At 42.3% G+C, this 18,884-nt stretch overlaps 1 protein-coding gene across 1 annotated transcript in view; it reads right to left on the bottom strand.

Moving 5' to 3' along the window:
- Window positions 1–18,884, bottom strand: part of nrxn1b (neurexin 1b) — a 181,610-nt gene that overhangs the window by 100,633 nt on the left and 62,093 nt on the right. The window contains exons 11-13 of the mRNA XM_077237629.1: window positions 10,428–10,869; window positions 2,385–2,768; window positions 286–489 (exon numbers count right to left, since the gene is read on the bottom strand). Of these exons, the coding sequence (XP_077093744.1) occupies window positions 286–489; window positions 2,385–2,768; window positions 10,428–10,869 (1,030 nt within the window). The remainder of the gene's footprint in view (window positions 1–285; window positions 490–2,384; window positions 2,769–10,427; window positions 10,870–18,884) is intronic.

The raw sequence follows: 18,884 nt of genomic DNA, 5'->3' as shown, positions 1-18,884 counted from the left end.
CGTGTGGTTCTCTGATAGGAAAGGCAACAAAGAGGGCTGCTATCCAACACAGAGCATTCTCCTTTAACACAGAGCACAGCTGAGGTGTTTGAGTGTGTATGGAGAGCTGCAGACTCTGAGCATTGAAGGGCTCTTCATGTCCACCTGAATGACACCATTGTTTATGTGTGTGATGCTGCAAGTCGTGTGTGCTTGACAGCACAGAGAAAAATTAAAGTCAAGTTCTGGTTAAGGTTGTGTGTATTTGGTCACAGTTGTGTGATAGGATGCGTTTAGCATTGATACCTAGATTAACCGTGAGGCGGACACGACTTGTCTCCAACTCCAGACGCAGTGTGTCTGTGGAGTCTCGAGAAGTGGTTGCCAAGAGAATGCCGTATGCCCGCTGGGATCGGAACCGTAGTGACACATCTTCAGCCTCTGTATGCATTGCTACAGATAACTGGACCTTCATGAACTTACTGCCATCGTAACTGAGGATAGTGGAATCTGTGGATGAGAGGCAAAGAGGTACTGTAATGTCATTGATCACAAATAGTTTTTTCCCTTTTCTATGCAATAAAAAATAATAGCTTTTTTTTTCAGATAAAAAAAGACAAATAATTTATCTGTCCACAATGGAAGTGAAAATGCTGCATGGAGACTATTGACATGTGGAGTGATATGTGGAAAAGGATTGGACACCCCTGAAAAATGTGTTGGATATGTTCATGCTCATGATAGTTCACAATGCATTAACTAATGTTAACAGATGCAACTTATGATCTTAAAAATGTATCAATGTAACAGTCGTTGTATGTGTAAAGTTTATGTCAGATGATCAGATTATTTCAGTTTTCCTAGGACAGGATACATGGGAATACAAACTTGGTGGCACAGTATGGGATAAGATTAGTTTCAAAATTTCTCACAATTCCATGAAATTGATAAATGTTGCAAACAAATCTTACCACCCACAACCAAATTCCATTCAACTTGTTTCTGCGAAATTCAATATTTAATTAATGTGCAGTGATTTGTAAAAACAAACACATGTTCATGAATACAAATGTATTCTTTTTTATCTTGTATTAGTTATAATTGCACGCAGGAATTTGTGCATTTCTGGATCAAGTGGAAAGCTCGGAATAATTAAAGAGTTGATTTATTTGGATTTTGAGACTTTTGTCTGATGTTTTATCAAACTTGTCTTACCCTGAGACAGAATAGATGAAGTTACTCTTTGCCATACAAATGCTAAGTGATGGTACTTTCTGCTTCATGTCATGGCCACATTAACACCTCAGGTTGTTCTGTAAATTAAAAAAATATATGATATACAAATACAAAAGTATTTACAAACGTGCCTGTATTTATACAAACTGCTGCACATTGATGTAATTCTGAATGTCATAGACAGGGAAGTGCATTTGATTGTGGATTGTAAGGTACTGTCAGGGTTATGTTTAGATGGTTCCCAGTCATTATTAGTTTCTGTGGTTTCTGATTGTTACGCACCTGTTTCTAATTATGTTAATTATTCTGTGTATTTAAGCCCTTAGTTCCATTTGTTCAGTGTTCGGTGTTGTCTTTGTTTCACGTGGTTGTGCTAAGCTGTGATCTACTACGTGTTCTTTGTTGGATTTTGGATTTTATTATAAACTGTATTTTGTTTCATAATCCTGTTTCATGGGATTTACTACAACCAGCCATGACAGGTACACTTGCAACTTTTATCACGTTCATGGATAATTGTGCGTGCATTTGTTAATCAAGTTCAATTTCAGTTTATTTCTAAAGCACATTTAAAGACATCCACAGGCCGACCAAAGGGCTGTACAATATAAGTATAAGGGTACACAATAAATAAGCAACATACAGATACAATCACAATAAGAACCAGGCAGAACTATACATTAAAAGCCAGGGAAAAAAGATGAGTTTTAAGACAGGAACTGAAAATCAGATAAAGTAGCCGTTCTAATGTGATTAGGAATAATTGAGACTAATTTCAACCCGTAGGTAAAGTGGCTTCAATGACACAAGAGAGATAAAAGTGTTCGGGGCATGGATGTCCAGATCCGGAAATGGAAAATCAAAAACTTCCTTTCCCTAATAAACATGACCAACCAAAGTGATCGGATACTGACTAGGACATAAGTGTAATTAAATTACACATTTTCAGCGTAATTTAATTATGGATGGAATACCAACCAACATATCAATAAAAAAAAAATTGGAAAAGGAAACCGAAGACAAACTCTGATAGAATAAACACTTAAACAAAAATACAAAAATGTAACAAGAAATCTACGCCTAATGAAATCATATTACAATACAAAGTTCCATCAATATATAATAAGAAATAATAAGTATTAGGCATTTAAAACAAGCACCAGCCTCACCTCTCTCACAGGAGCGACCAAGATAGCCCGTCCCAGAGCAGTCACACACATAACGGTTCCATCCTTCCCTGCAGATTCCATTGTTTTGGCAGGGGTTACTGAGACACTGTTTGGGTGCCTCTTTACTGCAGGAGGGCTTTACACCTGCTGCTTTCTGCACCTCAGCTAAGCGGCGGATATCTTTGCTCTGACCATTGATGAATAGGTCACGAATACAGCCTACATAACCATAATTGAGCATCGCGGTCCACACCTCAGTGGGAAACACCATATGAGCTGTGTTTTCCGGCAGTCCTCCTAGATACAGGTTATCATCCAGGTCAAGAATCTCACTTTCTCCTGGTGCATGGTATGGTGTGCGAATTGCGTTGATAGAGATAGTACCTGCAATTCAACAAAGCCAGAGAAAAATGTGAGACTGTGCGTGAGACTATGTAGAGAATGATTTAAAGCATCAGTAAGACAAGTCAAGACCCCTTTATTTATATAGCACATTTTACAATACAGATTGTTTCAAAGCAGCTTTACAGTGATAACAGTAAAATAATGCAACAAAGTTTGTTTTGGCTGTACAGCAGATCTAGAAGAAAATAGTGTCATGGTCCAGCCTAAGTAAGTTCAGTGATGGTTCATTTCTGTTGCAAAAAAGATATTTAGTTAATTTATCTAAACAGGCACTCTGGAGAAAATGTCTAGGATACTATTGAACCTCGATGCCCTGAGATAATGGGAACGAGTGATGCGTCTGCTAGACACTATGGGGGAAAACTCCTTTTTCTCAGATTATTGAAGCCTTTAATTATATAACTCAGTGTTACTGCACAGCCATAACAGTGCAGTGATCTGTCCACGCTTATTGGCTGAGCAGTAGGAATTACATGAACCTATGGCGATGCGGCGTATCTGCGCGAGCCAATCGGGGAGCATCCTGCCAAACCGAGTGCAGAGCCCGCCAAGGGGGAATCTGCCAGTATAAGCAGCTCGTCTCACCATAGGATTCAGGTTAATTCGACTGAAGCGATGGACGCCAAGTCATGTAGCACCATAGCACGGCCATCCAAATAGCAAGGCCATGCCTCTGGTTGAGTGTGCTCTGATGCTGATGGGGCATTGCACACCTATCAAAACGTAAGCCAATGCGAAGGGGTCCACTATCCAGTGGGACAATCTCTGCTTCGTGACTGGAAGCCCCTTGGTGCAGCCACCGAAGAAAATGAAGAGCTGCTCTAAATGCCTAAACAGGGCAGATATATATAGATATGTACATACTTTATATATACTCTTAGGGACCGGACAGGGCAGAGTAAGTGTAATTGTCGCTCGTTTCCCGAAGCGGGTTAGGGTTAGGGTTAGCGAAATAACTTGTGCTCTGAACGGAGTAGAGAGCACTTGGGGCATGTAGCCGTGCCTTGGCTTGAGGACGACCTTGGATTTGTTAGGCCCAAACTCAAGGCAGGAAGTGCTGATGGAGAACACTTACAAATTGCTTACTCACTAGACCAATGCTGATGCTAGCAGGAGTGCGGTCTTAAACAAAAGTGCCCGTAGCCTGGCTGACTGTAGCGGTTCAAAGGGGGAGCCCTTTGAGGGCCCTAAGGACCATTGATAGGTCCCAAGAGGGTAAGGTAAGAGGATGAGGGGGGTTGAGCCTCCTTGCCCCTTTAAAGAACCGAACAACCAGGTTGCTTCTACCCAGCGATTGGCAGGCCACAGGAGCGTAGTATGCTGCTATGGCCGCCACATAGACTTTGAGCGTGGAGGGGGTGCTACCCGCATCCACTAGCTCCTGTAGGAAGCTAGTAGTACTTCACATGAAATAGGGTCTTGGTTCCGGACTGAACACCAGTCAGAGAAAATAGACCACTTAAGGGCTTAGAGGCGTCTCATGGACGGGCTTCCAAGGTTCAGAGATAGTATTCAGGACTCTCACTGGGAGATCCGTAAGTTCCCGTTGCGGGGCCATATGTGGAGGGCCCACAGCTCGGGTCGGAAATGCCAGATTGTCCTGTTTGCCGGGGACATGAGGTCTTTCCTCAGGGGAATTGGCCATGGGGCTACTGGTAGCAGCTGAATATCGCTGTGAGAGCATCCATCTTTGATGAACGCAGCTTGCGTGGGCGCAGCCCTGGCAAGTGAAACGCTCATTGTCGATGAGTTGTAAAACAATTGTCAGCGAAAGATGCTCTTTAGAAAAGGGATATGCTCAATGAATCTCACCTGATAGACATAGGGGAGAGACATCATTTTCAGTTGCAGAGCTGTCAGCGCTGTGCTTGCTCTAGCAAAGGAGGCAGCCCTATGGAATCCCCTTGCTGCAGGGAGAGTGAGATACACTGGATATAGGCTGGCGTGGCGTGGCATTGTTTCTCCATTTTAAGCTTCTGAGAGGGAGAGAATGGTGGAGACCGAGGGGAACTTTATTAGTCCCCAAGGGGGCAATTTAGTTTTACAGCCAACCCATACATTAAGGATTAAAGTAAAAAAGTGAATTAGCATACAATGTATATAATATAGTGGAAAAACAAAAACAAAAACAACACACACACACACACATTCACTTGTCAGTGACCGAACAGAGCAGAGCAACGGAGAGTGAGAACCAGTTTTGTTATAGTTATGTGTCTTCATTTAACCAACTTGTAAGTTGTTAATTTAAAAGTCTTATAGCAGAGGGAATGAATGAGTTGGCATGGTGGTTAGTTTTCCGTATTGGCACATAATACCGCCGACCTGACTGCATGATAACAAATCCATTACTGAGTACATGATCTGGTTGGCACAATATCCTGTCTGCTTTCTGGACAACTTGTGTTTTCCAGAGAAAACAGAGTTCTCTTAACTGGATACCAGTGATTTTTGAGCATACCTTAACAATGTCACCCAAGCTTTTTTGTCTCCCAGATAGTCCATTAAACCAACACAGGAAAGAAAATGTTAATAGGCTCTCAATAAAGGCCTGGTAAAATATGCCTAGAATTCTTTTACAGACCCCAAAAGAGTTAAGCTTCCTCAGTAGGTATATTCTTTGGTTTGCTTGCGTAATAATGCTATCAGGGTTTTCACTGAATTTCAGTTGCGAGTCAAACACTGTGCCTAAGTACTTATATGTTTGGACTATTTGGACATTTTCATTGTGTATTACACTCTGTTTTGGTTCAACACGGTGCTTCCTAAAGTCTATGATTAATTCTTTAGTTTTTGATACATTTAAATCAAGGAAGCTGTCGTCACACCATCTGACAAATTCCGTAAGGGCACTGTTATGATCAGATTGATTGATTGCCCTGGAGAAGGGACAACAGGGCTGAGTTGTCTGAAAATTGTACCAAATAGCTGTTCTACTAAGATGACCTGCAGTTGTCAGTGTATAATATAAAAAGCAGGGGGGAGAGCACACAGCCATGAGGAGAGCCTGTGTTTGATTCAATTATAGAAGACATATTTCCATTTACATAGACCTGCTGCCTTCTGTTTGTTAAAAAATGTAAGACTAGTAATAAGTTCTGCTCGGGTTACTTAAAATATGAGGCTAATCGTTCAATCAGAATGTGAGGCTTCATTTTGTTAAAAGCTGAACTAAAGTCAGCAAATAAAATTCTTACATGTGATGTAGGTTTCTCAAGATGTTTATATACCCTGTCAAGAATGAAGAGCTTAGCATCCGCTACAGTCTACACCCTTGCCTGTTTGATATGCAAATTGTAGTGGATCTAATTGTCTACAGTTAGGGGGATGATTGTGTCCTTCAAGATCTTTTCAAAGCTCTTCATTACCAGGGAAGTTAGTGAAATTGTTCCGAATTCATTGAGGTCTTTAGGAGATTTTGTTTCGGGGATGGGTATTACTGTTGATGTTTTCCATAAATTAGGTATCCCCACTGTCAGCACATTTTTGAAAGATTACTGTGAAACCCTCACTAAGCTGCTCGGCACAATAGCGCAGAGTACGCAAACAGATGGTGTCAGGACCAGCAGCCTTTCCTATTTTTGTGTTTTTAAATAGTGTTTTGACTTTTGTCTGTTGTATTTCTATTCCTATCTGCGGCGTTAACGTCTTTCTCAATGTGACTATACTATCTGAGAAGGACTAGTTTTAATACCTTGCCAGGCTGCCTTTAAATCCCCACTGTTATATTGATTTTCAATTTTATTCTTATACTCGATTTTTGCTTTTCTTATTTCATTTTTGACTTCTCTTGAGACATCTTTTTTTCTCTACCAGGTCCCCTAGATAGAATTTCTTTTTTTCTGTTGACAACACTTTACAGTTCCTTCGTTACCCAAGGCTAGTTATCAGGATAAATGGCCACCTTTTTAGATGGAATAACCATACCAACACAATATTTGACATAGGCAGAAATTGTTTCCGTAAGATCATTAATGTCACTACAGGTTTCATAAAAACAATTCCAATCCGTATATTCCAGACACCCCTGTAGAGTGGAAATATTGTCTTCTGTCCAGAGTTTTATGGTTTTCTCCTCACGCTCAAGGCGACTGAAAGCGGGCTTATATACAGGCATCAAATAAATACTATTGTGGTAGGAGGCACCAAGGGGCGGCATGGCCATTGATCTATAGGCCTCATTTACTGATCCATAGCAGAGATCTAAGGTGGTTTTCCTCTGCGTTGTAAGGCAAGTTATATAATGTTCATATGATCTTAGGGTCTTGTCTAAAGTGCAGTGATTAAAATCTCCTATAAAAAACTTGGGGGCCTCTGGGCAAATAGAGTCCAGACTATGAGTGACGTCAACGATCACTTGTGCTGCGATAGATGCATTGGCTCGCATGTGAATATACACAAGCGTATAAAACAGCTTGGAACTCTCGAGGTAAATAGAATGGCCGGAGAGACACAGTCAACAGTTTGATGCATATTCTTTCTCTCACTACCACAGTATTACAGTACCTTTTATTTACGTAGAGGCACACTCCTCCTCCCCGACTTTTCCCAGTTGTCTTTGGGTCTCGGTCCAGGCGAATTGGGCTTCCAAACCCACGTACGATTAAATCCTCGTCCCAGTCTGACTCCCTCAGCCATGTTTCCGAAAAGGCGAGAAGACAAGTGTCTCTTATGCCGGGTTTGCACCTGATCCAAGCTTCTAGCTCATCTGTCTTATGTCTTAATGACTGGAGGTTTGACAGCAGGATTGTGGGGAGTGGGGGTAGCCTACAGTGGTTGTCGAGCCTGAACTTTTTAAGTCTCCGATGCAGGCCTCCTCTTCTCCCTCTTTTCCGATGTTTGCTCCGTGCATACAATCTGCACAGCTCCAGCGGAATATCTGGTATAATACCGGCAGACAATGATCGTAGAGAGATCAGAAACTCTCGGCTTTGAATGACTTACCCAAGTATTCCGTACTCCAAACTGCAGCAGGTGGAGAGTGCCAGCAGTAGCGTTATCACAATAAATATTGCAGTTGATCGAAAGTCTTTAAAAGCCGCATCTCTGGATCACTGGTGCTTTCACTCACGCTTAAACATTAACATTCACAATAGACAGTCAGTAAAACGATAAGAAAACAAAAAAAAGAAAACAATGGGTGGGCAAGCTGCTGGGTCGCACACGCACTGGAGCGCTCCGGACTAAATTATGTTTTCAAACGCTGGGATGACAAAACCTGCCTACTGACAACCTGCCTACTGATGAACGCAGTATGAGCAGCAATGGGGAATCCCCTTGCTGCAGAGAGCTGCCTACCTACCTACTGTCCGCGAATGCATTGAGATGAGGCTCGTGCACTCAAGACCTCTAGTCTTTGATGAACGCAGTATGAGCAGCAATGGGGAATCCCCTTGCTGCAGAGAGAGTGAGACGCGAGGGGAAATAGACCGGTGTGAGCTCACTTAGTCCCGTTCATTCAGCCCTGAGGCTACATTCTATCTTTGTCTCATGATCGAGAGAGAGAACGTTGGAGAACGAGGGGAGGAGTCGCATTCTTTAGAGAAAGCGGTCTGTGAACACCGCTTTCGCAGTGAGAGCATCAGTCTGCAATGATGTCGGTTTGAGGCCCGGTATAGACGCGGGGAATAGTGAGCTCACTAAAGCCGGGGACACACTTAACAACTGTAAGGCTGATTATGAATGTAATTTGATACTTACGTATGATCATGCCTAAACGCTCAGAGTTCAGTCTCGTAACGAGACCGCCAGTCTTCACTGAACGCGGCTTGCGGGGGCGGGCCCGGCAAGCGACACAAGAATATGCTTTATGAGTCTCAACAGATAGGGAATCCCCTTGCTGCAAGGAGAGTGATACATGCGAGGAATAGCCATAGGGGAACGGTGAAACAGCTGCAGCAGTGCCGAGTCAGCTGGCTGGGGAGCTCGCCGATCAGTCAGGCTGCTTGCCGCTGTAGTCTGCTTTAAATGCAGAGCAAGATTCAGCTCCTTGCGCTGCTGGGGCTCTTCAAACGGTGAGAAGACTTCTTTTGGAGAACCAGAGAGAGATGAAGGTCATCACTGAAGGAGAATAAATCTGAATCCTATGGCGAGACAAGCTGCTTATACTGGCAGATTCCCCCCTGTACTCGGTTCGGCAGGATGCGCCCCGATTGGCTGGCGCAGATACGCTGCATCGCCATAGGTTCATGCATTTCCCACTGCTCAGCCAATAACTGCACTGTTATGGCTGTGCAGTAGCACTGCGTTATAGAATTAAAGGCTATTGAATAAAAGGAGTTTCCTCCCATAGCGTCTAGCAGACGCAATACGAGTGAACGTTTCAAAAGGGAACAGTGATGTCATCGTCCAGCTCAGTTAAGTTCCCATATTATGGTGACAATCTAGGCAGATCAATAATATTGTTGAATATTATCTGGTAAGGGAACCTTCCTGTGAGTACATCTTTATTCTTAATATTCTTGCAAATATTTAAATACTGAATGAAAAAATGAAAAAAACACTGTGTGACTCTTATCTTGCTCACAGTGTGAGGCCAGGGTAACAAAACAGTTTATGCAATTACCAGCTCTCAGGATGGAGTGGAAAACACAGCTGGATGTCAAATCAAATTTTCAGAATAATATGGCAAAACATTTTGGCCAGGAACACTTGCTAACAATAAGAAAATCAAAAATAAGCTGCTGTTCAGCTGTTGTGTTGTGTAGCCGAATTAGGTGAGACAAAAGGGGAGTATTCTAAAAATGCCATACTTTTTTTTGCATGCAGACAGTAAACAAAATTTTACTGTGGTGGGGTGATGCTGTGGAGTATACAAGGCCAGCAGGAAGGCCTGCTTTCTTTTTAAGCAGTATTTTTTCTCACGCTTTTATGGTCTGCATTCTAAAAAAGTATTTCATAAAGTTCATTAATGGAATTTCCTATTCACAAAAAAAAAGTAAAAATTAGTGACATGACTACTACGCACGTTTAAGCATGTATAGCTGTAACGTGACATATAAGCAGGGAAGAGGCAGAGAGGGAATCCAGATGCAAGCACAAGTTAATAATAGACAAACATAAACACAAAATAATCCAGGAACAAAGGTAAAATCCACAAAGAGAAGGCAGGAGAACAACGACATAAATACACAAACAGCAGTAACGACCAACAAACAATAACTGAAGCACAGAGGTTTAAATAGACAGGCTAACAAGACTAACAAGATGCTAACGAGGGACAGGTGTTGGTGACTGATGTCATGTGAACTAATAAGGGTAACTATGGTGACAAACAAGATAGGCAAACAGGAACCAAACACAGGAAGTGACAAACACAGAAACAATGGGGAACTAAGAATTCACTTTAACATAAAAGTCCTACAAACACAAGACAGTGCAGGGATCATGACAATAGCATGTAGGAAGCAGAGACTAACGACAAACCGCTTCTAACCACAGGTGAAGAGCTGTTGTTCCAACCACACAAGCTTGTGATGCTGTTTGTGAATGGTTGTTAAAACGGTAGTTTTAAGAACACCAATTAGTTTAACTGCCATCATAACAATGGAACATGTGACCACAGTTGGCTAACAATGGGAAACACACTCCTTTTAAGCAGTCATTTCATCTTATACACAAACTCTAGTAAAATTTTACCTGATTTTCCATCCCTCTGGAAATCCACATGATACCACTCCCCATCATTCATTTTTTTGTTAACAGCCAGTGTCTTGGTTGTGCCTGATCCCATATCCAGAAGCAGGTACAACAGACCATCTAGTATCTCAATGGCAAAGAAGTCCACCTTCAGTGTGAGAGGGCTCTTGGTTTCTTTGGTCTGTTGCTTAGGTTTCCCATGGTTAAAGAGCAGAAGTCCATTGGGCTCAGTGGTGCGGAAGTCAAAGGAAATAGAACCGGTCTTCTTAGTGTTCCATTTAAGAAGTGTGATGAAGGATTCCGGTGTCTCAAACGTGATGGGATCTAATGCGGCAACATTCTCACACTTGAAGGAAACAACTCCATGGATCTTCATTTTGGGGTCACCTTTAAAAGCCAGTCTGGACAGCTCCAGCCGAACGTCATTGTTTTTATATACAACCTACAGATATATAACAATGTCAGTTGAAGACAGAAATAATCTGAGAAACTTCTGATCTAAATTGTGTTTGCAGAACCCTTAGATGAATGGGTGGAAATATTGATTGATTGAATCAAAATATTTGCAAAATAAAATTAAGTTGGAAATATTTTCTTTGTACATTTGTCAGTTAAATAAAGGTTCAAGAGAATTAACAAATCACATATTCTTTAATGCATTTTACAAAATGTTACAACTTGTCTTGAAATGAGGTTGTATTTAAACTGAATTAAGCCCTCTGTTATTTTCAATGTATATGCTGCCACTTGGTAATATTTTACGAACACATGGAATTAGTTTCCACTTTTATGTCGATGATACTCAGTTATATATTTTATCACGATAAGATGAAACCTCTAAATTATCCAAGTTGACAGAGTTCAGATAAGACTGAGGTATTACTTATTATACCAAAAACCTGTACACAGAATCTCTTAGAGGTTCAACCCACAGTAAATATCAACCCACTTTACAGTCAAGTCTAGTTTTAGTCTTTTATTTTTTGTCTTTTCTGAATTTCGTTTCTCTTATTTAAATAAAATAATGCACTTTGGTTCACGTGTAAAGTAGATGTACATTTAAATTAGTGGTGGGCATAGATAAATTTTTTTAATCTAGATTACTCTCACTGGAATCTTGGAATTAATCTAGATTAATCTAGATTAAAATGGCTCATTTGAATTCTGCCGAAGGCATTCTGAATATGTGTGCTACCCAAATAATGACTAAAAGTAAGTCTTTGAGAACGGGTTTCTCAAGCCAGGTGGCGCATTAGACCAGGGACTCATCTCCTGTTTACAAAATGCATCACAAACTGCTTGAGAAAGCTGTTCTACTATGATAATTGGTGATGAAAATAAATCATGTTCAATCAGATGTACTTGTGTTTACTAACTGACAGAGCTGTGCTGACGGGCTTGCCTCGGTTGCACTCAAACATAGTAGTTTGACGACGACTCTTCCCCTGCGCTACATCAGTGCTTGGCCCGGCATCTACCGCATTAGCTAAGGGATGCTTTGCGTTTAGGTGGTACTTGAGACTGTCAGCTGAATGTATGGAACGCTTTTCAGAGAAGATAAGGTAACTTATTTAAGCACAAAACACCCAGCAGTAATTCGGGAAAACAAAATCTCCGAATGCTCCACATGAAACTTTCATCTACATTACTCACCGACAGAGGTGTCAATTCCAGGGGTCAGAAAGTAAAAGTCCTGCCATATGTTTATTCCACCCCTGAACTCAGCCAGCTGATTTTACTAATTAGTTCTATCTCCTGACTGAAAAACTGTGCTAATTAGCAAATCCAGGTGATTGGAACAAAATACTGAGAAGGAATTTTACTTTCTGAACCTGGACTTGACACCTCTGCTCACCGATCAAATAAGTCTTTGGCGGGACAAAAATTTGCTTAGGCGGGCGCTAAAAAAAATTCAATGCAAGAAAAACCCTGTTATTGCAAACAGGAAACAGCATAATTTGTCTCGTTTAGTAAAAGCTTTAGATCGTCTTTTCCACTCCATGTTTACCTCCTCTGCTCAAATCGCTTTGACATCATGAATGACGCACAGATGCGCTTAGGACATAGCGCTATGGTGCCCGAAAAAGGACAAAAGGGAAAGTTGTTACTTTGTGGTTTGTATATTATGGCTGGGACTCGGAGCAGGAGCATCGATAAGAGGAATCGTTAACGTCGAGGGGCATACAATATCGATGGTTCGTAAAACTTAGAACCGGTTCTCGAGTGGAGCTGGTTTTCAATTCCCATCCCTACCCCCTACAGTGCAATTCGGCTAGGTATACATCCGCACTAAAATATCAAGGTGAAAGTCATCATAGCTTGCGTAGTTCCTAACCCAACTTTGAGAATAGATTAACGGCGATATTTTTTTTATCGCCCGATAAGAGTCTCACGTTAACGCAGCACGTTAACGCCAATAACGGCCCACTACTAATTTAAATAGACTATTTTACATTTATGGTGCTTTTTGGAGTTTGCTGTGTGCATTCATGGTATTGAAAGGTGAAAGCCACATTAATATTTTATTTTGTGCTGTACAGAACCTCGTTGAACCTTGAAAGTCGTTCTCTGGGCAGGAGAAAGAACGCTTTTCTTGGCGTTGAGTCTCAACCCTAGAGAAACTAGATGAGCTAACACGATGTCTCTGTGTTGAAGCACCATCTCTTGCGATTGTGGTAGTATTAACCAATCGTCGATGTCATTCAAAATGCGAATGCCATGGAGTCGTAATGGAGCCAGTGCTGCATCCATGTGTAGCAGTACTGTTTACTTCTGTCGGGGTTATTTAATATGAGGGGGAGTGCCCTTTAATTGCGTTCCTTCGGTAATATATAAGGGTGTCGTTATGGGTGTGCGTTCTCTCTGCGTCATTGAGCGAGTCACCGTGTTTCCGGCGGGATGCGTGAATGTCTGTAAGGTAGGAGCTGTTGGCAGTGGCTTGTTTGTTGGGTTGTCTCACTGGGATTCTATGGGTTTTCTTTTGTTAAGGTGTGGGCAGGAGCTTTGTGGGATACCTTCAATTTGATCTATTTTCATGGATCAGTGTTTAATATGCAGCAGTTTTGGTGCCGTGTGAATCGCAATACAGGTATGTTTTAACTGAGCTGATAACCATATGATCGCTATTAGCCGGGCTGGCCAGATTCATATTTTGTGTGTAATTCATATTGTTTATATTTAAGGTGCGGACCAACGTGTAAGGGACGTTACAGTGGGCTCTGGTTTTCATCTAAACCTCTGTGCGGATGCTCCTCTGGCAGTCTGCTTTGTTTTTGCTGCCTGTTTCGACATCAACGGACTTGTCACCATGACTATATCCTGGTTTGAGGGAGACAGGATCATACGAGTTTGTCTGCTCTATTGAACCGGCAGACGAGTGCCATTTAACTCTGTTTCAGCTCGCGTGTAGACACGCTGTGCCTGGTTCCTTCTCCATTGTTTGCGTTCATGGTGTTAAACACACTCAATCAGCTGGACCGTTGATCGTGGGCCGTGAGTAACCAATTTGAGTCAAAAGCCTCTAGTGGCGTCCAAATATTAGATCCGCCACCTAACTGTCACCATTTCTTTCTGCAGTTTGTTTCTTTAAAGATTATTTGATTTTCTTGTGAGTTGATTGCTGTTGTGTAGCTTATTTTCTTGTTGTTTCTTGTTTCTTGAGTTGTGCTGGGTATATTATCCATGTATATATATATTGTGTGTGATTTAAGTCTTCCTTGTTTATTTCTTATGTGTGTCGACCCAAGGGCGGCCTATTGAAGGTGTTTCTTTTTTTGTAATAGTAATAATTTAATCGTAGAATTTGTTGTCGGGGTGACCGGACGCGGCACCTCGGTTTCGATGAGCCGAACTGATGTGGTGAACTCTTTTAAGATGGTGTTCTCGATTGCCTGTCGCTTTGGTTAATGTTTTTTTTTTTGTATAACTGGTTTAGTGTGTGTGTGTTCTCTTACGAGAGTACTCTCGTGTTGCGTAAGCTAGCTTACTGAAGGCAAAAATTATCCTTAATTTTGCATGAGTTTAAAATGCATTGCTGCACACAGCAGACCTAGGCAAAGCAGCTCGCGTGCCTATTGGTTGCTATACAGCCTATCGATGGACTGTTCGTGACGTAAGCACCAATGAGGGCGAGAGCGCCCTGGCGCGTCACGTCCCGCCAGAATGGCCGTGGCTTATGTCTATATAAGCCGAGTCCAGATAGGATGTTCTTTGATTTTTTCACCTCTTCAGCGAAGACACCACATCGCTGAATCTCAGGAGAAGCCAGCGCCGTTGACGAAGCCTTTCAGCGGGATGAGCATCTGCTTCGCAGAACAGGAGTTTGCCAATCCTCGCCGCTTCTCCGCCCGTACCTGCTGCGCTTTCCGGCGCCCATATCCTTTTCCTACTTGCTGTGTGTTCGCCCTCGAACTAACTTTCTAAAAGAGCTGAGGCGTTGTTGCAAATGCCTCTTTTCACTAAGTGCGGCTCTTGCAGAGCCCCTCTCAGTGACGGGGACCGCCACATCCAGTGCGTTTCCTGACTGGGACGGACCCACGCCCACCTCGCGCTTTCCCAAGGAAGCTGTTCGATTGCAGCGTCGCTGAGTGAAGGATGGTCAGGCTCCAATCCGGACCTCGCCCCTTCCCTTTACGAAGCGGGCCCAAATCCTGAGAACTTTACAGATCTCAGAATCGCAACGGACCTAGCTCTACGAGCCACCAAAGCCGCTGCATAAGGCCATCAGGAGGAACATGGCAGCTCTCACTGTGACTGAGAGGCACTTGTGGTTGACTCTGGCCGACATGAAGGAGTCCGACAGAGCCACTTTCCTTGACACGCTCGTCTCTCCGTCCGGCCTCTTCGGCCCGGCGGTCAAGGGCTTCGCCGAACGTTTTTCGGAGGTGCAGAAGACGTTGCAAGCCATGCGACACTTATAATAATAACCATTATTTTCTATAGCGCCTTTAAATGTACATCTCAAAGCGCTGTGCAAAAAATTAAAACAGCAAAGATACAACACACAAAGAAACATAATACACAATTAAAAAATACATAAAAGACAATAAATCAATTAAAAGCGAACCTAAAAAATTTGATTTAAGCTTTGATTTAAAAATACCAAAATATTTGGCTTGCCTGATCTCAATCGGAAGAGAATTCCAGAGTTCTGGAGCCAATGAAGAGAAAGCCCTATCTCCCATTAATCTCAAACGAGTTAAGGGAACAGTTAAAAGACCAGTTTCCGAAGAACGAAGATGACGATTTGGAGTATATGGTGTTAAAAGCTCTGTTAAATATTGTGGTGCAAACCATGCAGTGCCTTGTAAGTAAGCATCAAAATTTTGAAGTCCACCCTAAACCGAATGGGAGGCCAGTGCAAAGACTCCAAAACGGGAGTAATATGGCCTTGTATATTAGTTCTGGTCAGGATTCTGGCAGCCGAATTTTGCATAACCTGCATTCTGTTTAAGGTAACTTTTGACACATCAGCTAACAAGGCATTACAGTAATCAATACGCGAAAACACAAAAGTGTTAATCAATCTCTCAGCAACAGTAAATGACAGCATTGGACGCAATCTGGCAATATTTCTAAGATGGAAAAATGAAATTTTAGCAGTATTCAAAGCATGTGGCTCAAACGTTAAAGTAACACTATGTAGTTTTTCAACCTTCATAATATATTTCCAAGACCCTTGTGATGGTACATCGACTTACAATAGGTTAAATGACACGTCTGCCATAGCCTTACGTGGTCTGTATCGCTTTTGCTGGCACTATGTAACTTCGGGTTTCGGGTAGTAACCGGAGCACAAAAAGAACTACAAAATTCGACTGCTTTACGGCATACATAGCTTTTCTTCGTTTGTGATGTCTTTCATAAAATCATGCATCATACTCTACCTTGTCTGTGGCCATTGTTGATTCCAAAGCCGGTGCTGGATAAACAGCGAGCGTGTGCGTGCTACAGTAGGCTGCGGTAGGCTAAATTATTTACGACAGCGGTAATGGACAATTCCGCTTCCAACCTGTAGGGCAACCGCAGAGGAAATGTTCCTTGGTGTTGCTTTAAATTGGCATCAAAAATTACTCCTAAATTCCTCAATTTTGTTTGAAACTCCACAATAGAGCCATCAAGAGTTAGAGTGACCGGCTCTGCTTTGCGTAGTTGGTGGGGTGAACCAACAAGCATAATCTCAGTCTTTTTACTGTTAAGACAAAGAAAATTATGTGTCATCCATTCCTTCATCTTAGAAATACACTCAGTAAGAAAATTAACAGGCACAATTTCATTAGGTCTAACATGAATGTAGATTTGAGTATCATCTGCATAGAAATGAAAGTTTAGACCAAGTGATCTCAAAAGCTGGCCAAGAGGATAAACATAAATATTAAAAAGAAGAGGGCCCAAAATAGACCCCTAAGGGACGCCAGACTGCACAACATTACCTCAGATCTAAATCCACCCATGGCAACAAACTGCTTCTGATCGAAAAGGTAGGAGTTAAACCAATTAAGAACAGTATTTGAAACCCCCAAAACAGTTTCAAGACGAGTAATTAAAATGGAGTGATCAACAGTGTCAAAAGCGGCACAGAGATCAAGTAGGATTAAAACTGAAAGAAAACCAGAATCTGAGGCAATTAACAAGTCATTGGTGACCCTAACCAGAGCTGTTTCTGTACTATGTAATTTACGAAATCCTGATTGCAGAGGCTCAAAGAGATTATTCTCAGTTAAGTGAGAAATCAACTTAGAAGCAACCACTCGTTCCAAAAGTTTAGCAAAAAAAGGGAGGTTAGATATGGGACGGAAATTAGTGAAGTTCTCATAATCAATATTTGACTTTTTAGGCACTGGGGTAATTGCAGCAGTTTTAAAAGTTGCTGGCACAACTCCAGTACACAGGGAGTCGTTTGTATTATTTGTTTATGATTTAAACAAACCAAATGGTATGGGATCTAGTAAAGATGTAGCTGCTTTCCTTTTTGAAACCTCTGCTAAAAGAGAATGTGAGTCAATTGTACAGAATTTAGACAACTTAGTACCAGAATAAAAAGGAATAGCAGTAGAAGACAGTAGAGTTGGAGTGCAAAAAACTCTACAAACATTTTCGACTTTGGTGACAAAAAATCCAGAAACTTATTACAGAGATGATCAGAAGCAGTAACATAAGAGACAGTTTTACGTTTCAACAATTTGTTAATTGAATTAAAAAGTTGTCTAGAATTATCCTGATTGTCATCAATCATTTTAGAAAAATAGTCAGATCTTGTAGAAACAATTCCAGCCTTATAATCTTGTGAACAGTCTTTCCACATTTGATAATGAACAGTCAGACCTGAAAGATGCCATATGCGCTCCATTCTACGGCAAGATGTTTTCATCATACGCAAGTCTTCATTATACCATGGAGCAGGACGTACGAATGAAACAGAGTGTGACTTTTGAGGAGCAAATGAATCCAGGCCAGATAGGAGAACCGCATTTAACATAGAAACCCTTTTCTCCAGAGGGTCAGATAAAGTAAAACTTAATGAAGAGTCAATAAAAACAGAGAAATCAGAAGGATCAACTGATCTCCACTTCCGATAAGTCAACTCCACTTCATTCCGAGGCGCTCCAGCTCCGCGACAGGTCGCTCTAAAAAGCAGCCGCCTAGCCGTAGTACAGCGCCCCCGCCTCCTCCTCCGCCACCCCGCCAACAGAGGGACTCTCAGCAGCGCTCACGCTTGTCGAGTCGCCACAGGCCGCCTCCCCCCGGGGACCACGGCCTAAGATAGTGCTGAAGCCCGAGCCCTCAAAGTCTTCCTGACCAGTCAGGGAAGACGAAGATGGCTGAGTCCCACCACGGCCGGACCACCATTAAAGAAACCAAGTCTCGTTCTCCCAGTCCCCTCGAAAGAGCCGGCTGGAGAAGTACACTCTGCAGTCAACATGCCCGTCACTCGACCCGCTCGCCTGTATCCAAAGGCAGTTTTTACGGCTGCCCACATAAATCTCAAAAAGAGCACTTTGTCTCTGTGTCCGGCTCACACCGCAGAGACTGTGATTGTAGGAAATGTGCCCACTTCCCAGTGTTCACCCCTACAAATAAGCACAACCCGTTTAGTGTCGCACACTCTCTCACGGCCTACCACAAAAAATTTGACTCACGCCACACGTTATAAATGTAGGTTATGTGCCCACTGTACATTGTTCACTCCTACCCATAAACACTGTTTGTCATACGACACACAGCCCGGCTCACGCCGCGGATGTTATAAGTGTAGAAATAGTGGCCACCCAGTGTTCACTCCTACACATAAGCACAGCTCGCTCTATGACTCACATGCACTCAGATTGCGTTCAGTGTGTAGAGAAAAAGGGCTTACATGCAAACACCGCAAGCTATGTGTCACACACACGCAGCGGCTAGAGCCCAGATATCATTCTTCCCCTGGCTTTGAGTTTAAAAGCATGTGAAATGATCCCG

Source organism: Siphateles boraxobius, unplaced genomic scaffold (genome assembly GCF_051911475.1).
Source record: "Siphateles boraxobius isolate OS27281-9 unplaced genomic scaffold, OSU_SipBor_1 204, whole genome shotgun sequence".
In the NCBI taxonomy this organism is placed as follows: domain Eukaryota; kingdom Metazoa; phylum Chordata; class Actinopteri; order Cypriniformes; family Leuciscidae; genus Siphateles; species Siphateles boraxobius.
This window is presented reverse-complemented; position numbering and strand designations above follow the sequence as displayed.